At 36.0% G+C, this 18,743-nt stretch overlaps 1 protein-coding gene across 1 annotated transcript in view; it reads left to right on the forward strand.

Moving 5' to 3' along the window:
• Positions 1 to 2,699: 2,699 nt before the first annotated feature.
• The window catches only part of SMARCA1 (SWI/SNF related, matrix associated, actin dependent regulator of chromatin, subfamily a, member 1), a gene marked incomplete at its 5' end in the record, with an annotated part of 28,275 nt that continues 12,231 nt past the window's right edge, over positions 2,700 to 18,743 (forward strand). Inside the window, 17 exons of the mRNA XM_010014077.1 lie at positions 2,700 to 2,786; positions 5,420 to 5,586; positions 6,519 to 6,619; positions 6,735 to 6,835; positions 7,121 to 7,300; positions 8,274 to 8,429; positions 8,678 to 8,809; positions 9,567 to 9,635; positions 10,412 to 10,521; positions 11,201 to 11,427; positions 11,979 to 12,100; positions 12,456 to 12,608; positions 14,030 to 14,162; positions 15,214 to 15,362; positions 15,977 to 16,096; positions 17,262 to 17,372; positions 17,573 to 17,686. Of these exons, the coding sequence (XP_010012379.1) occupies positions 2,700 to 2,786; positions 5,420 to 5,586; positions 6,519 to 6,619; positions 6,735 to 6,835; positions 7,121 to 7,300; positions 8,274 to 8,429; positions 8,678 to 8,809; positions 9,567 to 9,635; positions 10,412 to 10,521; positions 11,201 to 11,427; positions 11,979 to 12,100; positions 12,456 to 12,608; positions 14,030 to 14,162; positions 15,214 to 15,362; positions 15,977 to 16,096; positions 17,262 to 17,372; positions 17,573 to 17,686 (2,232 nt within the window). The remainder of the gene's footprint in view (positions 2,787 to 5,419; positions 5,587 to 6,518; positions 6,620 to 6,734; positions 6,836 to 7,120; positions 7,301 to 8,273; positions 8,430 to 8,677; positions 8,810 to 9,566; positions 9,636 to 10,411; positions 10,522 to 11,200; positions 11,428 to 11,978; positions 12,101 to 12,455; positions 12,609 to 14,029; positions 14,163 to 15,213; positions 15,363 to 15,976; positions 16,097 to 17,261; positions 17,373 to 17,572; positions 17,687 to 18,743) is intronic.

The following is an 18,743-nucleotide window of genomic DNA, read 5'->3' on the forward strand; positions in this document are numbered from 1 at the left end:
TAGAATACTCAGGGTCTGTTGTTTTTTGAAGTGCTGCGTGGTCATCTGTCTTGTAAGGTGTTTAAATGACACTGGTTTTCAGGGGTATGTGTTATCTAGGGTGTAATCTTTAATGGAAACCTTTTCTAGGTACAGGCAGCTTGTTACCAGCCTGCTCCCTGAGTTAAAAACAAAAGTACCTTTTTTGCTCGTTAATTAATTGTTTGCACTGAGGCTTCAGCTGATCCTGTTTCCTGTCACGTCAGCCCTTTAAGTGATGAGGATGCATTGGCTAAAGTTTCTAGGGTAAAACTTACAGACTTAATGAAATACTTTGTGTTTCTGTGTTGTGTTAGGTACATGAGCCAGTTTGGTAGTAAAAGGAAAGTGTTGTTACTCATACCAAATTAGTAATTGACAAGGTCTAGTTTTTTCTAATTCACAATGTTACACAGAAGCAACTTTGGATATGGTATTCGTCCCTACTACCCAGAGGAGTATTTTAGTGAAACTACAGCATATTCTTTTCCCTTGGAAGTTGTGAGGAAGAGAAAAGGTATTGGCATGCGTGTGTCTTCAGTTGCTTGTCTCTTTGACAGTTTCCTGTTCCTCATTTCTGGTATTTTGGGGTCATCACTGTTTGAGAGAAACACTGCAATGAGGAGTGGGGGGAAACTGTGTTTCGTCTAGAAAAGATAAGGTGTAAGATGTGATTTTTGTACTGCAGTAACTTCACATGTCAGTTCATTTACTCCTTTAACTCAAAGTGTGTTATTCGCAAATACTCATTTCTGAATAAATTTTATTTGTATGCCACTGTAACTTATTCTGGGGAAATGCGAGTACTGATTTCCTCAGAATAAACAATAGAACTGGCATTAGAGCCATCAGCCTTGGGGCGTAAGTAGTGTTGTATTACATTACTTGGAAACCTTGCAGTTAAAAGGGATTCTCAGTTGTTCTGCTTTGTCCAGGAGAAACTTCATACTTATCTGAGTTGGGCAGACAACAACTGATTTCTAGGGGAAGTGAGGAAGACATCTGAAATGGCCTGCTGTCAGTTTTGTTTTCCTTTATGGAGGAGTATTTTGTCACTTTAATAACAAGGCTTGGGCCTGATAATAGCGCTGTCTCTCTCTTTTACCGAAGTCTATGTCATACAGTAATATAGTGGAGGTGTGAATATACGTGTATATATGGCCTGCTCTTTGGCATGTTGGTTTAACAGTCTTCTCCTAATGTTGCTTTTCAAGTAAGCTGTTTACTTATGTGGTTGAAGAAGCTGTAAGTGAATATTTCTAATTGTACCTATTTGCAACGTAATAACTTGGCCCTGCAAAGCTGAACTCATGCATTTATAAAATCATTAACCTGCCAAACAGCTTCATTGTATGGTTGGTATTGTTCACCTTTGCAGAGAATTATGCCTTTGGGCCAAAACTTGAAAATGTAATCTCTGACTTCAGAAAATGTTGCTCCCATTTGCATGATAGTGCTTAAAGAGTAAGTTGGCTTATGTATTTATCAGCAACAGTGCTGAAATTTAAGCATAATGTTGTTTGACAGACTTCTACGTATTCAGTCCCGCTTTGGTCTCGTTTTGCTACTTGACCCTGAATAGTTTTGATTATTTATTATTTAATTTTAATGTATTTATAGTAGACTGGTACCTAGAGCACTTGTCAGATTAAGACTCTGCTCTGTCAGATTTTACACAGACATGCTCTTTGGCAGTTCCTTTCAGATTATTCAGTGCTTTTAAAAACATCTTTATAATTTAGTGCCTTCCAAAAAATATTGAATGTTATTTTTATTTGCAGGAGATGTGTTAAAAATAGCATGCTTCAAAGACCGAATTAGGGAAAAAATCTGCCAAACATTTCCCCCCCAAGTCTTTTATTTATTTATTTTAAAGATATTTTGCCAATACCATGATTTGTGGATTTTGTTTGTTTGTTTTTAATGCAACAATGTAGCAGTTGAAATTGTGGAAACCTGCTTTGAGCTTACCACTTGAAGGCAGAAATGAATCTTGTAAACCACAAAAGTCAGCTGGTTTTGTTACTGTTTCTGAAGTTTCTTTCGTTTATAGTAAATAAGGTAGTTCTTTGTTACCTGTTGAAGAGCATACCATGTAGTGGTTGCTGCATCCACTGATTTGGTTTAGAATTTGTGGCTCTTCCTAGGTATGGCTGAGTGTAGTTAAGCCTGTTTTTCCAAGTGAATTCCTGACTATTCATTTAGAATTGAAAACAAACAAAAACCCAGCCAGGATGTGAGTGCCAGAAATTTAGAGTTAGAAATTTTGCATTTGGAAGTCACATTTCTTTAGAAGTACATTTTCAAGATATTAGATTTTAATTATGTATTTAAAGCAGTATCTCTGTGAAAGATTAAACTATATCCTCTCTCAGTACTTTCTTTCAGTGCTTTCGACTTGGATCTTATTCATAGCGATAGGCATAAGGATGAGACAAATCTTCAGCTCTTGTTTTATCTGGTCATATCTCCTGTTCAGTTTTATCATGGATATCAGGTTCTGCTTTTGGGTAAAATAATATTAATCAATGTGGTCAATTTTATTTTGAAATAATTCTTTTTAAACAGTCGCATGCTTCTCTTGTGGTGTGTTGGCTTGTTCAAGGTGATATCTTTTTGCTAAAAAAAAAAGGGAAATAAAGAATCTGATACTTACAAAGTGTTTAAAATTTGAATTCCAGAAAAATGATCCCCCGTTTCAACTCAGACTTCCTCCAAAGGCAGCTAGACCTGACAAAGAAGTTGACCCAGAATATGAGGAGAAGATGGTAAGCGCTTTCACCACAGAACATACTGCAGCTTTTTATGACACGTGTTTGCTTGCTTGAACTAGATCAAGGCGTTATTGCAGACTGGATGTATCGGGAAAGAAAAACAAATCAAGATTCATTTAAATGTCTAGTCCAGTGTGGGGTTTCTCACAGTGGCTAACAGCAGGTATTTAGTGAAGAATATGAGAACAGAAGAAGCAGGTAGTGATAGTTCTGTTAAATACCATTCCATCCTTACAATTATTTTTGTGTCCGTGATTTCTGGAGTTGGAGGCTGTGGTTTTGATACGCGGAGTTGTCACTGGGTAATTTTTTGTCTTGTCCTCGTCTGTCCTCTTCCTCCACCCTTCCCCATGGATTTGTCTGCTGGCATTTTTTTCCTCATGTGGGTTTAGTTATCCACACCCTTCTGTGGAAAGAAGTTTCTATTCAATTATGTTTTATATTTAGAATGCTTCCCTTTTGGTTTTGGATGTATCTCTGCTACTTTTATTTGATGACCCATTGAGTTCTGTGAGAAGCATCCTTACACTAATTAAATGAGAGAAATACTGAAACTGCCAGTTTGTCATTGTATAAAAACATAAAGGATTTAAATGTTGATATGCCCCTTAAGATATGTGCCATAAAAATGCAGAAGAGGATCTGTCCATAACACAAATGAAGGGAGCTTGTAGTGTTGGAGAAGAGATAGAACAGGGTAACTTATGTATTACAAAGAGGCTGAAACTGGGAGGACGTTACAAGACTTATTCTTGAATGAAACATTCAGTGTTACTCACATAAGTTCTTGGTTGAAGATGGTATCTGTATCTTGCTGCATTTTTCTTAAAAGCTTTAATGTTAAATGGATGTCTGTTAGTTACAGTTGAGTTTGAAAAGATTGGATTCCGTAGAAGCCGGGGAAGAGTATCACTGTTAGACATAGAAAAATTGATACCTACTGTTATGAATGCTTTAGCCAAAGAGAAGTCACACAGGTGAATCTGTTCCTTGAGAATGAGTTGAGTAAGTAACTGAAGTTGGTTTCCTAAAGTAGAATTTTAGTTCAGTTGTTCTAAAAGGCAAAGGGAATAGGTCTCAAAAATTTACCTTTCATGAGCTGTGAGCTCTACCTTTACTATTTATCAAGCCATGGTGCTTACAGCCAGCCAGTGATCTTGCAGGCAGAAAAGTCTGTTATAGCATTCAATATAGAACCTTTCAGTTATGGTTAGCTTGCAAAAACTATTGTGTATTATTAGTTTAATATAATCTCTCTGATTGGGGATTTTTCTTACCCTGCATGAACATAAACATCCATGTCCTTACTCCTCCTTTTAGATTTTTCTTCCCCCTAAAAGTTTTACTTCATATTTACAGTTTATTTGCTTTTCACATTATTTACACAAATGGTCCAAAAGTGAATGCAAGGGGAAAAAAACCCAGCAATTTTCGTCCAGGGGATCTTTTCTAAAGATGTTTGTTTGCTGCTAAGCGGTGCGCTATTACAAGTAATGCATTGCCCTCTTGTGGCAAGATCATGCGTTGCACGTCACGTTCATTTTGATGCCCTCCGGTTTGTTATTGCTGTTAGAGCGCTTTCACTTGCCTGGAAGTTGCCTGCAGAAAAGCTTCCTGTTGTTTGTATGTTTCCTAGAAGGGTTATGGTACAAAACTACAAGTTCACTCTTGTAGTTTATAGCAACATACAAATCACATGAAAATGACATAGAGATACTGACAGTTGCGTTCTGTCAGACAGCATTTATGTTTTAGCATATTTTTCTTAAGAATTATGTAACATGTTGTCCTTTATATAAAAAGGAAAACGTGTTTTGCTGTGTTTATATAGTGAAGTGCATATGCCTCATTGATATGGCATAACTGAAATGATTGAAATCTAAGATCTGACAGCAAAATTCACAAACTTCCATGAAAGCAGTATTGAGCTGGTGCATCTGTTGCTGTAGTCATACCTCTAAAGGCAGAAGTACCACATTGTTGTGTTTATCAAATCCTGATAGCTTTGAGCTGATGAAGTTTTGCCACTGACTTGAGCAAGGTTAGTGTTTCATTCCTCAGTGTAAGTCAGAACCTTAGTTTTTTCTTTATCTTTTGTAGACAGTCCTTTAAAATATCCTTTCACAGTTGCTGGTGTGCCATGTGCACTTAAGCAATCTATACAAGTTAACTGTTCTTGAGTTGTTTTATTAATCTTTGAGTTTTGAATGGGGATGAGTTGCTGGGATGAGGTTATCAAGTCTTGCCATGTCTTCCAGGTTGCTGTGGTGTTCATGAAGGATTGTTTGAACTACCACATATTACGATTGAGTGCTCTAAAGCAATTCATGCTTAGCTGTAAGCTGAAGCAGCTCAACAACTATTTATAGAATCATAGAATGGTCTGGATTGGAAGGGACCTTAAATATTATCTAGTTCCAATCCCCTGCCATGGGCAGAGGCACCATATTTCATGATGCTTGTAGCCCTCTGAGTTGTTTAACAGCGGGGAGGTAGTCTTGTCAGTCTTTGCTCATATACGTTGTTCTCATGAGTGACTGAAATCTGTTTCTAAATAAAAAAAAGTGTTTATGAGGAAAAGTTACTTATTTTTCTTTTTGTAATTCTCTCCCCACTTTGGAAACTAGAAAGCAGATCGAGCAAAAAGGTTTGAATTCCTCCTGAAGCAGACAGAACTTTTTGCACATTTTATTCAGCCTGCAGCACAAAAATCACCAACATCTCCATTGAAAGTCAAGCTGGGGCGGCCACGGATGAAGAAGGATGAAAAACAGAGTTTGATTTCTGCTGGGGAGTATGTTTTATTTATAACTTCTTGCACTTTCAAACAAATTATGCATTTTAGCACATCTATTTAGTTAATAGAGATTGTGCTTTAAGTCAGTCCAGGACTTTTCCTATTAGTGGTGTCTCCTAATTTCTTTAAAAGCTGCTTTTGGTGCATGCATGCTGATCCATTAACATCAGTACTACACTGCATCAGCAATCCACTTTTAAGATAAATTCCCTGATTCTTAGTGCTTGCGATGCTTTGGTCCATAATGTGGAGTGATTTTGGAGCACATAAATTGAATTTCTTTTGCATGATACTGAACTATAAGATGTACTCCAGAAATACACCCGATGTATTCCAGCTGCTAGCAGACGTATCAGTGGGACTAGAGTGGAGTTAGACCAAGTTAAAATATGACAATGTGCATGTAGTGTAGGTATTGGATCATCAGCACCAGCTGTGTTGATCCACCATGTCTGCATTAGTAGTGCAGGCATAGCCTGCATGTAGTGGTTCTGATGAGTCTGGTAATAGCAAACAACTAGGTTTTAGAACGTTTGCAAAATGGTATTTTCTATTTTGTATTTTTGAATTTTTCTAATTGAATATATGATTCTTCTGAATGGTAACAGTTACCAAGTATTGATTCTAAGGCCACCGTGGATATGTGTCTTGTATTTCTGTGTTGCTCATTAAAAAGTACCTTGGAGAACTCCTGGTACTTGTTGTCAGAGTGTAGTTGTGGCTCTGGAGGAGAGGGCTTCATATGAGTCTTACTAAAGCTGGAATGAGCCATAAGGAATAACTTATTTACAGGATATGATTTTGGTCAGGGTACTAGAACACACATTGTAGATCAATGATAGTTTCTGTTACAATTTTTCTTTCTTGATTTTATAGCCAGTGTTTTGAAATCATTTTCTATAAACATGAATCTTGGATTCCTTCTTTAGTTACCGTCACAGGCGCACGGAACAAGAAGAAGATGAAGAGCTGTTGTCAGAGAGTCGAAAAACATCTAATGTGTGTATTCGATTTGAGGAGTCTCCTTCATGTAAGTGTTGTACTGGCAGCTTTCTGATTGCTTTCCTGTAATTAAAATCTGAGCAGATTGTAATTAAACATTTCTACTTAGTATTTCTCTACTTAGAGGAATCTTGCATTTACAGATGTGAAAGGAGGAACACTAAGAGATTATCAGGTTAGAGGTTTGAACTGGATGATCTCATTGTATGAAAATGGTGTTAATGGCATTCTGGCAGATGAAATGGTAAGCAGGAATCTTCTGGAATTTTTGTAGTAATTGTTGAGCAAAAGTCAGCATTAAAATGCCTGTAGTATTCAAACTACATGCAGTAGTATGCGTCATTCTACAACAGATTTTTCACAACTGGAATTGTAATGCAGTGAAAGAAATTGTATTGCAAACATTTGCTGTGTAGTTTGCTTTCAACAACTTAAGTGGCAGAATTATATAGTAGCAAAATTGTTTCAGACTATCTCTGTATGGTATTTCAGCATGTTTCTTTCCCCCCCCCCTTCTTTATCAATGCAGGGTCTTGGTAAGACTCTGCAAACAATAGCATTATTAGGATACCTGAAGCATTACCGAAATATTCCTGGCCCACACATGGTCCTGGTTCCAAAATCAACTTTGCACAATTGGATGAATGAATTTAAACGCTGGGTTCCATCGTTACGTGCTGTTTGCCTTATTGGAGATAAAGATGCCAGGGTAAGTGCTGTACATTTCGAAGATATTATTTGTCAAAAGTAGCATGTGACTGTGCAGAATTCTGCCTGAGCTACATAATTACAGTATTTCTTAGTGATCTTTATTAGCATTGAAAATACAAAATGTTATGCTTGTAACTGAGTCAAAAATGAGGGGGGAGTGAGTGAGTGGCTGCCTGGTTTTGAGTTATCGGCTGGGCTTAAACCATGACAGTGGGGAAAATAATAGGCTGGGATCAAAGGAAGCTGTCTGACCTCTTTTTGTGTGATCTTCATCTTTGATTTTTTGCACCTATTTTTTTTTTTTTCTCTTCTGTATTCACTTTGTGACAGTGTTTATTAATTTTGTAGATCAGTGCATAGTATTGTGCAGCTTCACTGGGTAGCTCTTCAAGGCTGCATACCTGAACAATTCTGTCAGTCCTACTTGCTGGGGTGATCTGTGCACCCTGCTAAGTAAGTTCTAGGAGACCTGCATGTGTGGCTTTTCCATAAAGTGATATTCTTTCATGTAAAAGGATTTATATGCTTAGGTATGTATCCCTTACAAAACAGAGATGGGACAGAGCAGGGAGATGTTTTATAAAGAACAGAGATGGGAGTGGGCCACATGAGTTGTTTTGAAACTTTTTGTGGATCACATCTTTGGACTAGTGAGTTTAGTGGGTTTTTCCTATTGGTAGTGTGCACTGTATTTAAGTTGCAGAAAAAATATGCTGAAGACTAAATACTTAATTGTGAGTAGGAGAAAATAAGTGTTTTGTAACCCCAGCTGATGTTCTGTCTGTGCCTTAAAGTACAAAGGATTGCAGGCTTTTGTTACAGTAACTTTCACTTACTGAAAAGATATTTCAGAGTCATCTTGTGCGTGCTAGCTTAGTGAACTAGTAATGTTGGTAGAAATCGGATTCACTGAATTCCATCCAAGTTGTTCATATTTATAAATGTTTATTAATTCAATTGTTCTGCTTTAGGCTGCTTTTATCCGTGATGTTATGATGCCTGGTGAATGGGATGTTTGTGTTACATCATATGAAATGGTAATTAAAGAGAAATCAGTCTTCAAAAAATTTAACTGGAGGTACCTGGTAATTGATGAAGCCCACAGGATAAAGAATGAAAAGTCAAAGGTAAGTTCAGAATTATTTGATACGTTGAAGATAGTTTGACACAAAAGTTTCCCTCTGATCTGAGCAGAGTTTGTTAGGTGTGGGGTTTCTTCAGATGTAAGTGGTAAGCTATTGGTGGTACATACAAATTTTGTAGGTAGCTCACTGTCTTTAAATTTAGCTGACATCGTTTCAAGTTTCAGAAACTGATGAAAATTAATTATGCTTAAAATGTGCATGATGATGATAACTATTTGTTGTATTTCCAGCTTTCAGAGATCGTGCGTGAGTTCAAGACAACAAATCGATTGCTGCTTACAGGAACTCCTTTACAGAATAACCTCCATGAACTGTGGGCATTACTCAATTTTCTTTTACCTGATGTCTTCAATTCTGCAGATGTAAGTTGAGGTTTGGAAATAGTTTTGTTCATATTATTTTGATTCCCAGGCTGCTATCTGCAGAAGAGAAGAAAGCCTTGTAAGAGACGTGATGTGGAAGACCTGGATTCAGTAGAAGCTCTGTGGCTTACCTAACTGTAGACTACTTTTTTGCTCTGTGTAGTTAAAACAGTGCATTCTGTTAGTGCCGATAAAGTCTCACACCAGTAATAGCAAATGTAATACTTTGCATAATTCTTGAACTATTTAAAGTGGAGCAAAATTTGGGAAGGCAATGCAGAATGAAGAATATGAAGCATCCAAATACTCATAATCCTTTTTTTCATTTAGAATTCAAGTAATCTTTCTTCTCTCTTACCATTAATGTTTCCTTGTATTGCTTGCTTCTATTGCTTTTGCTCTGTCCATCTCCTTTTTTTTTAAGGAGTCTGGTTTCCTTTTTTTACCTTCTTGCCACATCATTACCTAAGTACTAATGAGGAGAACTTGGGCACTGCAATGATGAGCATGGAAAGCCGTTGTAAATTAAACAGGGTAGTAGTATTTTATCTGTGGAGTTACTCAGTTGACTTGAAAGTTACAGCCTGATGGGGAGTGAGCTGGCACAGAATTGCAGACTGATTTTTCTTTCAGTTGTAGAAGTCATTTGTCTTAAGATTGACACCACTCTTGGCTGGAGTGAGAGAGAGTCAATATGTGTCTGTTGAAACTACAGATGATAAACTGTTCATACCAATTGTGCTGTTTCTTACTATAGGATTTTGACTCATGGTTCGACACTAAAAATTGTCTTGGTGATCAGAAACTTGTAGAAAGACTTCATGCTGTAAGTAATTAAAGCTGTAATCACATGTCATCATTAGCATTCACAGTGTAAAAAAACCCCCAACAGATTATTTCTCCCTTCATCTCCAAGTTGAGAAGATGAATGTGAAGGTATTTAGTTACAGAAATGCCTGGCAGAATTTTCATGAATTAAATATTGGAATTCACTATTATAGATGCTTTTTGTGACATTACATATGTTACAAAACGTGTTTTGTAACATTTGTTTGAAGAAGACAAAATCTATACTTAAAATGTGAAAATTAAGAATTTTGACATCTTTTTGAAACCATTTATTACTGAGAACAGTATACTGATACACGTGTCATGCTAGCCTGAAAAAAGGCATGCCTTTACCTTCGTTTTACTCTGCATGAGATAAAAGACATTTTTCCTCATACAGTAACAAAGCCAAATCAGATGGAAATACAACATACATAGCTTATCTTCAAAATGTGAATTTTGTATGTGCTTCTGCTGAAAATGAAGCAGCTTATGTTAGAAGGCAATACATAGATTTTATAAGCTCATGGGTTTGGTCCTTTCTTAGGATGAATATGGCACTCATTATGTAGTGTTAGTTATGTGTGAGCTCAGCCTATTTACGGATAACTTTATTTTGCAGACTTCAGCAGAATTTTTCTGAAGGAGTCACCGTGACAGACAGATAGTTGCTGATTAGTTCTGAATAAATATCAGATAACTGAATCTGTTGATTTTTCATTTAAGGCAATCACTTTTGTAAGTTTATCTGCGAAAACCTCTTAATTTATATAGGTTTTGAAGCCATTTTTGTTACGTCGCATAAAAGCTGAAGTAGAAAAGAGTTTGCCTCCGAAGAAGGAAGTGAAAATTTATCTTGGGCTCAGCAAAATGCAGAGGGAATGGTGAGTTATTTACATCTTACAAAGTAAGATTGTTTTCTGTGAAAGAACGCTACAGCTTTTGACACTGACTTTTTGTGTTTTTTTTTTCTCCTTTTAGTTGCATGTTAAGACAGTCAGATGGAGAAGCCTATTTATAGGTGTCTTTGGGGCTTCTTTTTAAAGATGCACGAGTTACGAAGCGCTCAGGAAGGGTAATGAAAAGGGTTGGGAGGAAGAAAGCAGGAACTTCTTTTCTTTCCTTAATTTAATTTGAAAGATCATGTACCTACTCAGTTTCCTCCATTGTTCCAAGTATGTATGCACCAGTAAAGTAATAGTCTGACTTGAAATTAAAACAAAATCTTGAGGAGCCACAAACCCAGAAGAGATGCGAGATGTCAGTTTAGCAGCTTCAGTCCAATGATATCTTTAATCGCCTTCATAGTCCTAAAATGGAAACGTAAGATAACATAGTAAATGACAGACCATTGTCATTCACAGACATATTTTCTTTCATGTATATAGATCTTTATTATTGGTCACACATTTTTTTCACCAAGTTTCCTAATAATATAGCTCGTTATTTTATGAACAGAGTGAACGTCCAGAAATAAGTAATTAAGTTATTGCAGGGTTTTATTCATGTTTTAAATACCAAATACAAACTGAGAGTTGTTCAAAATTGCCTGTAAAACTTCAGGTATACAAGGATCCTGATGAAAGATATTGATATCCTGAATTCAGCTGGGAAAATGGATAAGATGCGTCTGCTGAATATTCTGATGCAGCTGCGGAAATGCTGTAACCATCCTTACCTTTTTGATGGTGCTGAGCCGGGCCCTCCTTACACCACTGACACACATCTCATCACTAACAGTGGTAAAATGTTAGTTCTGGATAAACTGCTAGCAAAACTCAGAGAGCAGGGTGAGTACCATGTATGAACAACAGGGATCTGAATGCTCGTTATAAATAAACCTAGCTTTTAAACAAGAATGTCTGTGATCCAGGGAATGCATTTGTTACTGTCCGCGAGGTTCTTGTTGAAAATCATTTTTCTGTAGATCTTAATACATGGGGGAAGGAAGTCTTACAGGAATGATGAGGAAGACTAATAATATGGAGAAGCAGAAGGAAAGGAAGAGCAGAGCCTCTCTTCTGCTGTCTTTAAGAATATTTCTGATGAGAGGATTAGTTTGTGCACATCAGTTGTCAGTTAATTATCTTACCATGGCTTTAAGTGTTCTTGTTTCTTCAGCTGTGTTTTTCTTCTGTATGTATTATCAAATAGCCTGTCTTGAGGAGAAGTCAAATCAATACCAGAAAAGTTACTTCCCAGAAAAAAGACTTATTTGAGTAAGTTAGACATAGTACAGAATATTTCACATAAATTCTTATTGTGTCCTGTGGTAGGCTCTGTGATAAGATTAATGTGAAAACATAAACCACTAATAAAACCTTCTGTACTGTTCTGTCAGGTTCCAGAGTTCTACTTTTCAGTCAGATGACTCGCCTGCTGGATATTTTGGAAGACTATTGCATGTGGCGTGGCTACGAGTACTGCCGTCTGGATGGACAGACACCACATGAAGAAAGAGAGGTGAGAAATGTTTTTGTTTTATGTGTTAGGTTATTAAGTTATTTACACATATATAAGTAGCTACTTCATTGTTCAAAGTAAAACAAAAATGCTACAGTTTAGAAAGACTGCTATGGGTATGTTTTTATTAACCGAAGTGCACAGTTAAATAGGCTTCATTTGTTTCTCAGCTAAATGAAAAATGTAATTTCATGGATTTTTCCACCTGTGCAAACTTACAATTTCTTACTTCTATAAAAAACAGGTTTTGGTATAAAAATTCTATAGACTTCAAAGAAATGTTGTTGAAAAGCCACCAGCATATTGGAAGCTTGTTTGAAAACTCTGCTTTAATGATGCTTTTTCTTTTCTTTAGGAAGCAATAGACACATTTAATGCTCCCAACAGCAGTAAATTCATTTTCATGCTGAGTACCAGAGCTGGAGGTCTTGGAATTAATTTGGCAACTGCTGATGTAGTTATTCTGTATGACTCAGATTGGAATCCTCAAGTAGATCTGCAAGCCATGGTGAGTTAACTCCATAACATGCATTTGTTTAACACCGTCGTTGTTCTGTCTTATGTAAGTGTTTGCAGAACTTGCATTTTTATTGTTCTTTTTGTATTAACTACCAAGAAACTAAGGAATTGAATAAAAAGTACGAACAGAATTGTGGAAGAAACTGTAGGTTTTTCTCTGTAATTGTGTCTTTATTTTCATAATGGAATAAGATTACTTTGTCAAAATGCTGTATCAATATTACTTAGCCATAGAATTACTCTTTAATTTTGCCTTTCTAGGAGGCAACAGTCAACAAAAACCAGAGGGCTGTTAATAATTAAAGAAAGAATTAAAAGCATGCAGCTTTTTATTTCTCCCTTCTGGGAAGCTTTTGCAACCCACCTTGTTTCTGCGTAAGTGTAAAATCATTTGGTGGTGATACCAGGAGAAAAAAACCCTACTTTATCTCTTTGGGTTACACATCCTAAGTCTTTTTCTGAGTGCTGAAATAAAAAAATCAAGTCTATAATTTTTTTCATGTGGAATAATATCACATGATCATTCTTGCATAACTGGGGGTTGGGATATTTGTTTTGTTGTTGGGTTTTTTGTTGGGTTTTTTTGGGGTTATTTTAATGCACATGAAGTATTTGCTGTGAATAACTCATCCTTTTGATATACATTCTGACTACCAATAGTAGACCAACTTCCTGGAGACTGATGAGTGTGATTTGAGAGCTTTAGGATTTTCAGGAAGAAATGAATATTATGTAGGACAGTAAAAGATTTAATGACATGAGTCATAAAGGACAGTCAGAAAATCCTGGTACCGGCAAGCTTGAAGGCCAGTTGTTTAGCTTTTTTTGTTTAAGAGGACAAAATAATATTCATGTTTTCCAGAGAGAATAAACACAAGTTTTGTTACAAATAAATATAGTATGTTTGTCGTATGACTTCATTTGCTGTGTGTTGTACCTGTACCGTGTGAACTGTGTATTGATGCTTCACTGTAGTTAGCCTGGGACAACTACAGGATCAAAGCTGTGGCTGCATGGACTTTGCCCATGGAATTAATATGCTCAAGCTAGGGATGCAAAAGTTTCAACACTTACGTCAAGTGGGAGAATGAGTTTGAAAGCAGAACAGATGTGTTTGTATATATATATAATGTTATATTTCCACTTGCCAGCTGCAGCCTAGACAGACATTCAGTTATGTTCATTTACAATAAGGCAGATGTGTATATTACTATATAATGACCCAAATTTAAAAGGTGTAATAGCCAGATACAAGTAAATATTACTATACTGGTTTTACATTTTTGTATAGCCTTGAATAAGCAAGGAACCAAGAAATCTATGCTAGTTTCAGTCTGCTGTTTCTGCAAGCTAACTGTCTATTGCTTGTGAGTTTTTATTGCTGAACACTTACTGATTTATGTTTGTTAGGATCGTGCGCATCGTATTGGTCAAAAGAAACCAGTACGGGTGTTTCGACTAATCACTGATAATACTGTTGAAGAGAGGATTGTAGAAAGAGCTGAAATAAAACTGAGGCTGGACTCTATAGTTATACAACAAGGTATCAACTGCTATATATGTTTGTCTGCAACACAATTGTTCAGTCCCTTAAAGTATGGGTTAACTAACTGTACACATGTACAGTATGAGAGAAAGCAGGCCTTGTGTATAATACCAGTACACTGAATCAACCAAAGAAACTATAAGGTGTAAGTTACTCACTTGTTCAGCTGATAATTTTGAATAAATATCTTTTCCTAAATAACATGGGCATAGACTTATGCTGAGACTCTAAATGAGGAAAGCAAACTACAGCTGAATAGATGATACTTGGGATATGCTAAAAAGCTAAAAAAGAAAACAAGATATTGTTTATGACAGCTAAGAATAATTATACAGATGTACTTCTTACCACATATTAATTTATTGAACATAAAAGCTGCTTTGTGTGTCTTTGTTTAGAAGGTCTTAGAAAAATAGTTTGACAAAAACTAGGGTTCTCAAGCTAAGTTTTGAAGGTTGTTTGTATTTCCAAAAAGGTGGGCTATTGTAAGGATGATGGTGAGAATATTGTTGGTCGTTGAAGAGATGAGAAGTGAATTTTTGCGACAGAAATTAGAATTTTGGGAAAAATATTCAGAGATTTGGGTGGTAATTAGTGAGGTGAGTGTAGTAGTTCTTAATGGTTATTGCAGAATACTTTGTCACTTTTCAACTTGAAATAAGGTTTTGATCTTAAAAGTTCAGCTAACCTTGTAAGAATAAAATCTTAAACATAAAATTTGGTTTATCTGAATGTGAAACATCCTTAGTTATGTCTTGATCTAAAGTTTTAGTTTTGGTGTTTTGTTGGTTATTTTTTTTTGTTTGCTTGTTTGTTTTTGTTTTGTTTTGAGTGTGTGGGGTTTTTTGTTGGGTTTTGGGTTTTTTTCCCCCCATCAAGTCCCTGATTTCTGTGTATTTTCAGCTGAAGTGAAATTTAATTTTTTTTCCTGTATGGTGGTTCTGTTTTTCCTTTCTTGTTCTGCCAGTGAACTAAAAAAAATCACTGCTTGCATGGTCCTACTCGAACTCTTGTATTATAACTTTCAACATGTTTCTTCTAATTTTAGGAAGGCTCATAGACCAGCAATCCAACAAACTGGCAAAAGATGAAATGCTGCAGATGATCCGGCATGGAGCCACTCATGTGTTTGCTTCCAAAGATAGTGAGCTGACAGAAGAAGATATAACCACTATTTTAGAAAGAGGCGAAAAGAAGGTTAGAGAACAGTTTCATATGGAATTTGAAGAGTGTCAAACATTAAATATATATGTGCACAAAATAGAAATTAAATCTGTTTATGTAAATCTATGTCCAATTATTACTTTACTATTCATATATATTTTACAGCTTACGAAAATTTTGAGGAGTAGAATTAGTGAGTTACAATTATTTTCAAAGTTCAGACTGGGTGCACTGCATCTTAAGCACTGTTTGTTTTGTGGTCTTTAAAATAGATGTTCATTTTATGCTAGCAATTCTAATAGACACAAAACCTTTATGGAACTTTATTAGGGAATAGGTAGCTCTATGGAAAAACGAACTGTCGTTTCAGTTCCAAAGAGTTGGGCATAAATTGAATTTAAATGTGCAAGTTAAGTGATGCTGTTGTAGGGCTGTGTTCCTGCATAATAAATTTAGTTTAATGGAAAGTCTTGGAGTCAGATTGTTCAAAATTGAAAAGCATTATGAGTGTCTCTTGTTACAAGGAAAATGTAAGTAAAAGTTTGAATTGGAAAAAGGCACTGAGAATGTTTTAATAATGATGAAAGCTGATTTTTTCAGAAGAGATTAGCTCAAGTGAGCCTGAAAGTATCTTCTTGTGCTTCTAGACAGCTGAAATGAATGAACGATTGCAGAAAATGGGGGAGAGCTCCTTACGAAATTTCACTATGGACACAGAGATGAGTTTATACAACTTTGAAGGTGAAGATTATAGAGAAAAACAAAAGGTAATTTTTTCTCAAAGTCTTTTAAGATGAGTTTAGAGTCGGCCATAAAGGCCATACTAGAAATGCTATGGCTCTAAAGGTTAGAGCTACTGAAAAATTCACTCGGCTCTGCAGAAGCATCGATATTCTGAATATTTGTTAAATTAGCTTTTAGCCCCGCTGGTTTTCTTCACAAATTTTATCCTTTCTGCAGCAAAAATACTGCGTTGCATCCTTCTGTACTGCAGCAGTCAGTATTTTACTGCCAGGTAACTGAGAGTTAAAAACAGGCCAGATGATGATTTTATACATGGAGCTTGCACTTAAGCCTTTTTTGTGGTGAAGGTTTTAGTCACAAGCATTAATATGAACTTGTTTGTACAACAATTTACCTAATTCTAGAAGGTTCATCCAAAGAGATGTATTATTCAACGTCCCATAATGTCGCCATTGTGTATCTCTGTTTTTTGAGACATGCAGCCAAGATATCCTTAAGGTCTTGTCTGGCATCAGATATGTGAACTCATATCTGTTAACCACCAAATGCCCTTCAAACCCAGGCTTCTTATCAATTTTGAAGAAACATTTAGAAAAATAAAATATGTAATGAAAACATTGCGGAGTGATGCATATGTAGGATTCGGGTTTTGTGTTCCTAACAAGAAGCCAGCTAAATACAGCATAGTCTTGAAATAGACTTTAGTAACTTTATTCAAGTAATTTAGTAAAGATTAATTTCCTGTTAATATTGTTGTGTTGCTTGTGGGTTTTTTGCCAATGTTATATAGTCTCTGTAGAGGTTGTTCATTGTGCTCTTTAGAGTAGAAGCAAGTAATTCATATCGCAGTTGAATATAGAATTCAGAGCCCAAGTTCCCAGTTCTTCCATTATGTTTTGGTAGGTGGAATTGTAACCTTACTCAAGTGTCTGAAGTAAGTAGAATACTGTGAAAGGAACCATCCATGCTGCTGCACTGCCTTACTTGTAGATAGTCTTTTATGTGTTTAAGTACGTGTTATAATCAGCTATAATCGCTGGCTTATTTTTGAGCTGTTACAGTATCCAAATTGAGCACAACAGTTAGATTTGCTGGGCAAAAATGTTTGGTTTGTAGTGCCATATTGGTCATTATTTTTGTGACTTTAGGAAAGCATACAGTTACTTTACCTTTTTATTCTGCATCTAGCTGAGCATGATGGAATGGATAGAGCCTCCCAAACGAGAACGCAAAGCTAATTATGCAGTCGATGCTTATTTCAGAGAAGCCCTACGTGTCAGTGAGCCCAAAGTCCCAAAGGTAAGAAGCTGGCAAGTATAGACAGCATTTTATATTGTTTTTCTGCTCTTCTCTCCCATGTTGCATCCCCAGCCTCACCCTATGCTGGTAATAAAATGCATGTATTTACAAAGGGATAGGTTGCCACTGCTGCTGAATTATGACAGTTTAATTGCACAGAAATCAGGCTTATATATTAATATATCTGTGTATTTTTGAAGGCTCCACGACCTCCAAAACAACCAAATATTCAGGATTTCCAGTTTTTCCCACCACGGTTATTTGAACTTCTGGAAAAAGAAATTCTGTATTATCGTAAGACTATAGGATATAAGGTAATGCTTTTGGTTTGTTTTTTTCCCTCTTCAAATTAGTGAAATGTATTTGTATTCTTCTGTACGGATTTACTGCAACCCTGACAATAGCTAACGGCAGTAAATGAGACAGCAGCTGAAAAATATATATTATTCTGGTCTTATTTTTTTGCAAAGTGCTTCTCATTGTGAAGGAAATAACTTAAACCCCCCATTCTCCTGTTTCTGTTCCACAGTGGAACAGAAAAAGTAATCTTTAATTCCTCCCTTCATTAAAAACTTCATATCTGTGTGGCTTTGTGTTTTGCGGTGGTTTCCTGCCAATAAAATAGAGTAGAAAAAAGACAGTTCTGATGCTTCAAATACGTCTCATCAAAACCAAAAGTGTGATATGTTGTCTAGGGGAAAAATTATCTTGGCAAATATAAGATCACTTTCCAGGATATGATTTTTTTTTTTTTTTGTGAGAGCTTTTGTGTATCTTGTGCAGAATGGCAGAAAGTAACTTAAAGTAATATTGGAGTTGACTTTATGTTGATATGAAGGTAAGTAAAGTGACATCAATATTCCTTGTATTTTGCTGGGATATAAAATGTTTGAAGATGTGGAGAAGTCTGAATGTATTACTACTACAAAAAGAAAATCAGACAACAGACTTGCCTTATTTTTCTTTTCCTATTATGCCTTAGCTAAATTTCTCCTGCTTCCCTGCTGTCATACTGGACAAGCACTGAACCCAGATTCTGTTTTGATGTTGCTTTTCATTACTTGTGCCAGTATTGGCTGAGTAAATCAAATGGATCCCCTGCTTCCAGTAACTTACTTTGAAAAGCCTTATGTTTTGTGGCAGATTGCAGCAAGAAGTCACGTATAAAATGTGTTGGAGAATGTAAACTTGTCATACAAAGCAACAGATAGGAAATTGGTGTTGCCAAAGAGTAGAATTAATATTAGCAAAATATATTTTTAAGGAAAAGCAGAAGGTGTCTTAGAATCTAGCTTGAAGCAAGAAGAATTTTATATGGATGGAAGGACAGAATTAAGATAAGAATTAAAGGAAGTATAATTAGCTTAGGGA

This window comes from Nestor notabilis, unplaced genomic scaffold, assembly GCF_000696875.1.
Source record: "Nestor notabilis isolate BGI_N333 unplaced genomic scaffold, ASM69687v1 scaffold1030, whole genome shotgun sequence".
Classification (NCBI taxonomy): Eukaryota; Metazoa; Chordata; class Aves; order Psittaciformes; family Psittacidae; genus Nestor; species Nestor notabilis.